The following is a 6,945-nucleotide window of genomic DNA, read 5'->3' as shown; positions in this document are numbered from 1 at the left end:
TGAACCTAATCTTAAATACCATCATGTAACAATCACAAAAAACTTTTGCTAAAGGCCATATATACTAATAAAAAGACAGTGGTGCTTCCAACATTCTGAAATGCTCTGAAAACCAACTTTTCCAATACTAAATACAACAAAATAACCTTCATAAAATATAACTTTTCTCCATTTACAACTTTTTTTAAAGGATTAGTAACCTAGGCTTTTCAAGCATAGGAATCTGCGAAATAACTCCTAACGTGGACAGATTTTTTTTAATACATAAATTAAGAAACTGGAGAGTTTTAACCCAAGTCCAGTTTCCAAACAAGGAATATTCTTGTTTACTTTAAAAATGGAAATGTCATATATTTCCATTATAACTGTTAAAAAGTTAGCTTTACAAACAAGGGTACTTTAATTAAAAAAAATTCTTAACAAAACTATACAGTGTACAAATTACTGTCTACAAGGTAGGTGGTTCATTAAGAAGATCCTCCGTTCTTCTCGCTACTTGCAGCTTCACAGATTCATTCACATATTTTCAATGGAGCTGCCCACCTGAACATCACCCCACAACTATATTGCTATAATTAATATTTTTGCCATGTCTTTATGTACAGTCTCCTTCACTGCCTTTTCTTTTTTCCCTTAGTCAAGCCTCAAACGTTCATGTCACTCCAGGGGAAACACACTTCAGTGGCACAGCCATAAGGCTAGGGCTGCAAAGCAACTTACTAAAGGCAGAACAGTGCACATAGAACGGGGTGGCTTGATTTAGTCAGAATACACTTCCTGGTGAAGGAGGAGGCTAGAGACCGGATTTGAGTCCTCAATATTTTCTTAATCTTTTGACTCTTGAATTTAGAAAAAAAAAAAAGAAAAAAAAGAAAAGAAAAGGAAGTTTGGGTTTCTTTTATTCAAAACAGGCCTTTATATTAAAGAGGTAGGCAGAAAAACCCACAGAGTCACTTAACATTCCACTGAGGAAAATTCATTCACACAGAGCGAATTTGACTAAAAAAAAAAAGTCTGTGTTTGTAAGCTTGATTTGTTCACACCATAGGTCAAAGATACATGAAAAGTTTAGTTAAGAGCATCCGCCATCTACAAGGATAAGCATCATTTAAATTATTGCACTTTATTGTCTGGATTTGCCTTGGTTTCATCCTGCTGTGCTAGTCAAAGTTTAAAGGGACACCTTACTGTATGGGATAATCAAATACAGTTCTCCAGCACATAACCATGTTTCATAACTGTTCATTATTAAGTGATGTGCTGAGAGAACAATATGTAGCTTATTTTATCAGGCCACAGCCTAACAGATCCTCAAGGTTGTTACTACGTTTCAGTTAGTCTTAACAGCCGCTTACTTAGTGAATAAATTCACTTACCAAGTGGGCTCAGAAAAAGAGCAACATAAAGCTGGTTTCTTTTTTTTAATTTAGCTAAATATAAATCTTGAGGTTTTTTTATTTTCTATTTTCTCTCTCTGTTGCCTTTTAGGCCTTGCCTACACAGCTTTCTCATAACACGTCCCACTGATACAGCTCCAATGGAGATAGCAATGATGGTGGGAGCACTAGTGGAGACAAGGTCCTGGCAGCTGCCACTGGTTTTAGCTATATTGTCATCTGGACTTGCTCGGAGCAGGGTTGGATGACACAGTAGTAAAAATGCCAACACCTAGTAGCCACTAGACTGCTCAGCTGTGCTACCATTGCTAGAGCTGCATCCCAGTGGGGTAGATCAATAACGGGAAATTTCAAGACAAAGCTAGAATAGAAGCAGTCTTTATGGGCTCAGTTATCCCACAGGGAGCTCAATGCTCAGCAGTCTATTCTCCCCTGCATTCACACCCTAATAAAAGGATGTGCATTGATGGGAAAGTTGAGCTGTAAAGTGGAGTCCTTATGTACGTAAGGTTTGCAGCATTAGGCCCACTAGTCTGTAAGATTTTACTTTACTTGAAATAAACTTTTCTTTCCATTGTATTCTAATTCCATTCAAGTTACAGTACAGAACTGCAGCTTTCCATCTGACCTTTTGTATGTGAAGAAATTCTAAACCTGTCGCATCTGTTTGTTAATGTAGATGCCTGTAAGTCAGATGTTGTGTGTTAATAAACTAAAAAAGACCCCACCTCTTTGACATAGGGAAAATGAGTATTCACCAGTCATTTAAATATAGTGCTCCAAATTCTTTGCTGGCGTAACTCCTTTGGAGTCAACTGAAATCAGCTGAGTTACACCAACAAAGAATGTGGCTCAGTACATGCATCTCATAGAAGACAGTGTGTTTCCATGTCATTCTAGCTAAAAACACCCTCTAAAAGGGTACATTTTCGGATACCATATCTTTGCCATAAATGAAAGAGACTCAGTCTCACTGTGGGTCTTGACCTCTCGAAATAAAAAAGTAGAACAATTTCCTCAAGTCAAGTCTGCCTCCAACAGAATCCTTTTTTTTTTTTTTTTAAATCCAGAAATGAGTTCAGCTTGCACCCCAGGTGGGAAGTTAAAAAGAGGGAACCTATTTGAAACTTTGTCACAGTAGGCAGAACAGTCGCTTTGCAGCCCTTGCCTGGCTAAGGGTGCACTGCTTCACAGCTACACTGTAAAGTGTTAAAAATCCTCCCCACCCTCCCCAGAATATATATATATGTATATATATATATGTATAAAAAAAAATCCCCCGTCCATCTCTCAGTACACAAAAGGACCTCATCACACTGCAAAAATAGCAGTACCCACTTTGGTCAATTAAAACAAACAAACAAAAAAAAGCATACATTATTCTTTTTTTTTTCTCTTTTAAATCTGTGTACTTACCTATAATAACCAATACAGCTAAAAGCACTACCTACATAGGCAAAACTTGGTATTGCATAATTCGTATAAATTTGAACCCCCCCCCATATTAATTGGAAGATGAAAAACATGAAAGGTTAATAGAAAAAACACCAAAATACTGAAAATATTGCTGGTCGATTACAATTTTTAAGCGGCAACTATACACAGCCATGATATGCTTTATAAATGTGAGATAAAGGTATAACTGTCTAAAAAATCCATGATGTCACACTTTTCCCCCCCATCTGGAGTACAAAATATTTTGTCATAAAAATGGTAAAGATTTAAAATAATAAATGCAGCAAAACAAGTAGAGTGATGTCACTTTTTTTTTTTTTTTTTTTTTTTAAGATTTCAAGGCAAGGCACGTAATGTGGACATTATAACTTCGTGCAAATTAGGATTACTGGAAAGAGTATTTTTAATCAATTAATTAGTTTTAAGAGACATACAGGCAAAATGTGTCTGCCCATGCACGTTACTGTTCTGTCAATATGAGAAATGTGTTGAACAAGGCTAATTTCTGAAAGCACCATGCAAGTTTTCAGCACCCTGTGATTAGACTTATTTTTTTGTAAGAGTGCATGTTTAAATATATTTTACCCCCCACCCTGCTATTCCCAGTCTGTAAACTGTAAGCTTTGCCTTTGTGACATGGATTTGCCTTTTTCTTCGTCTCTATGATGCAGATTTTATAGAACTTTACATACACCCTATGGGTTATTGATGCAACCAGTAACTTTAAATAAATAAATCCTACCCCCCCCAATGGAGGCAGTAGCTAAACCAACATAAGTGCTGTGTTTCCATTAATTTCTTCTTCTCAATGACATGATTTGTCTTGATTTAATGCCCTCAAAACTGAGGGGAAAATAAATTTGCGCAAAGTAATTTTAAATTCTTTTTTTTTAATCCCCTCAATTTAGAGTCCAAGGGCTGAAGGACTTATAATGATGTTCCCCTTTAGATATAATTTTTAAATTGCACTTGCCTCTGTAAGTATTTCTTTAGTGGGTAAAAAGGTAAATTATTTTTTACTGTTGCAAGAGGAGATAACTCTTTTACCTACAGAGAGGCATTTCTTCCAGAGAGCCTGTGTTCATACTGACTTTGAAAATTCCAAACTAGGTAACACGCTAGAAAAGGCTGTGTTAAGGGCCAAAGTTTAATAAATCTGTACTGATAACTAAAGGCTACAGAGTTTTTTTTTTTTTAACTTTTAGAAATCAGAGTGTTGAGAAAATGGCTGTCTCACAGCCCTCGTCCTCTTGCAGCTCTGTTGCTGCCGCCTAGCCTTTGTTTTGTGAGATAACTAGGAATAGTGATCCCATGCGTAAACAACAAGAATACTAAACCAATAAAACTAGCTTATCATGCAAATATTAAGGCATCTAGAAAGTCAGTTAAAATATATTGTCAGAGACAGAACATCTATTTCCCAGCGGACTTCATATAACAAAGGCTACTTAGCAGAGGCTGCATTCTACCCATCAGTGAAATATCATCGACCCTTTTTATGTCATTACAGTTTCAACCTTAAGGGAATTAGTGATTGTAAATGCTGCAATTGCTGGTCTATTTTTCTTCTTTCTTCAGTTTCATTTTTGTCCTGTCTTCCTTTCTTTTTTTCTTTTAAATTTTTGTTTTGTTTCATTTTCCCTCAGTTGCTTGTTTCTGCTTGAAGGAAAGGCTCTCCAATTATGTTCAAACCATAATTTTGGACATTTGTTGGCAGGATTGGTGTCCTGTTTGATACTTGAAAAGGGACCAAGCTAGCCCAGGTACCAGGACTGTTGAGAGAGAGACAGAGAGAGAGAGAACAAAATAAAGATTAAGAATGTTGCAACAATAAGAACATAATAAATTTGATTAAGACTCAGATTAGTATTCATTATAAATAATACTATTTAAGATAAATTTAAGATGGTAGATTTGTGAATGCCACTTGAACTTCAAGTGTGTATGATTTCCTTTGCAAACTCAACTGAAAGACAAAAGTAAATGTGTTAATATGAATTATTGGAATCATACACTAAATAGCCTGCTTATTCCATGAGAGCCCCAGACAAGTTAAAGAGGCAAGTTTATGGAACAGGTACAAAAAACTACATTATGAGAACTCATATGAAACTGCTGCTCTGATTTTAAGAACTAGTCAATCTATTATAGTGTACCTGTTATATTGCTTATTACCAGAACACAAAACACACATTTAATGTATAATATAAATCTCTTCTGTGATTTAATAAATCCTCTATCACACAATTCAACCCCTTTCTCCATTATATTATGTGCCTGTGAGGTGCATGAGTCCAAAATGGAGCAGACTCTGATGTTTTTAGCTTTAATGCATGAAAACATACTTTTTATTTAGATACTTTCAAAAGCAGGGTGCATTCCTTATTACAGTCCCATGGCAATAGCCAAGGAACACCAGATAACTTAGGGCCCAATATACAAATACTTACTGTCATATGTAGAAATTACGACCATGAGTAGGTTCACTGAAGTCACAGTAGAGCATCATTTTCAGAAGTGTCTTAGTGACTAGAAATCTACATCCCATATTCAATAGCACCTGTGTCACTAAGGAATCTAAGTCCCATTAACTTGCAATTTTTTTTACCAAGTAGTAACTATCAGTAATAAGCATTATACCCAGTGGCAAAGTATCTGCAAGATTATCCATTCCAGATCAGATTTCCAAAAGTGTACAGTGCTGACAACTGGGGCCAGATTTTCCAAAAAGTTCTTTTGAAAGACCTGAGCTCTTTGAAGATCCAGCCTTTTATGTAGGTGCCTAACAGGAAGCTGATAAATAATGAGCTCTTTGGAAAGTCTGGCCATATAGTTTTCAGCAAACATAAGCATGATAAGAGAGGCCATTATATCAAATGGAAACATACATTCAGGGTCAGATTGTCAAAATGAGGCATGCACACCTGTGCAAGCAATTAATTTATACCTATTTTATTGCACCAAATGTTCTCAGATACCCAGTGGGTGTGTGCACACTAGATATTTGCATACTCGTGTAGCCATTTGACACCTGTCTATCCAAGTGCACACAAGTCTAATCTGTGAACACACACTGTGTATCTGATATGTACTTTTTGTGCAAAACATTTGCATATGCTTTACTTTGAAATCTGATACCCATATTATATTTTTTGATGAGGGAAGCTATAGTTATTTTTTCCTCCCATTTCTTTGATCATCCCTTCATGATCCTGTTTTCCCAAATACACGCACATGCTTGGTTAGTGCAAATGTGAGTTAGGAGTATGCATTAAGGGGAAAACAGACCCCCTTTATCAATCTTAAAATGTATAAATAATAATTACGATTATATTTGGCCATTTGTGCAATCTTTTCTTGCTATGCAAATATAGAAAATATATTTTTTTAAAAAAGTCTATTGAACATGTTCCTCAGTTAAATAATACTATAGGGGAAAAGTAGCCTTTTCCTTTTAGTCAAATATTGTTTTCTTCTTCATCTCTTTAACCCAGTTCATGTGGAAGTATACTTCTGTGTAATATAGAAACTAAAGCCAAAATTTCTAAACTGTGACTTTGATGTGAGCTACATGTGCTCAGCACCTCTGAAAATCAGACCACGTGTATTTAGATGTCTAACTGTACACACCCAAGTTTGAAAATTTTGGCTTAAATTCACAATCTTGCTCTCTTTTAAATCAGTGGTAAAACTCCCATCGGAGCAAGATTGGTCTGCCTCAGTTAATTATATGGATCATGATCACACTGAGATGTATGTAATAATGTCTATAGAAACAATACCACCCAGCAGCTTTTTCAAAATATACAAATCCTTCAATGCTAACGTGTATCCCACTAGAAAGCTGCCCTCAAGTGCTGCAATTTTTCACATGAGTTTTTAGATCTTGCAAATCTAGTAAAACTTTATGATCATCTTAAATTTCCTATTTCCTCAAAAAGATTTCTGTGAACTTTGGTGAACTCGATGTTTTATTGTTGTTTTCCTAAGAAAGAATTTTTATTCTCCTTAACATTCAAAAATGGAGATAGTTATGCAATAAATCTTAAAACATGCACAAAGAGTTAAATCCATTTATACATGAAAGATTTGC

General features: G+C 35.5%; 1 protein-coding gene across 8 annotated transcripts in view; it reads right to left on the bottom strand.

Annotated features, from left to right (window-relative positions):
• The window catches only part of NFIB (nuclear factor I B), a 221,200-nt gene that overhangs the window by 2,016 nt on the left and 212,239 nt on the right, over nucleotides 1-6,945 (bottom strand). For 4 of the 8 annotated variants that reach the window (XM_039543436.1, XM_039543434.1, XM_039543437.1 and 1 more), the window contains one exon: nucleotides 1-4,624. This exon is cut by the window's left edge and continues 2,016 nt beyond it. In XM_039543436.1, coding sequence (XP_039399370.1) covers nucleotides 4,495-4,624 — 130 coding nt within the window. In that variant the 3' untranslated portion in view covers nucleotides 1-4,494. The remainder of the gene's footprint in view (nucleotides 4,625-6,945) is intronic. The other 4 variants (XM_039543438.1, XM_039543439.1, XM_039543440.1 and 1 more) reach the window with 2 other exon arrangements.

Source organism: Mauremys reevesii, linkage group 6 (genome assembly GCF_016161935.1).
Source record: "Mauremys reevesii isolate NIE-2019 linkage group 6, ASM1616193v1, whole genome shotgun sequence".
Lineage (NCBI taxonomy): Eukaryota > Metazoa > Chordata > Testudines > Geoemydidae > Mauremys > Mauremys reevesii.
Note: the sequence above shows the minus strand (reverse complement) of the source record. Positions and strands in the feature narration are given on the sequence as shown.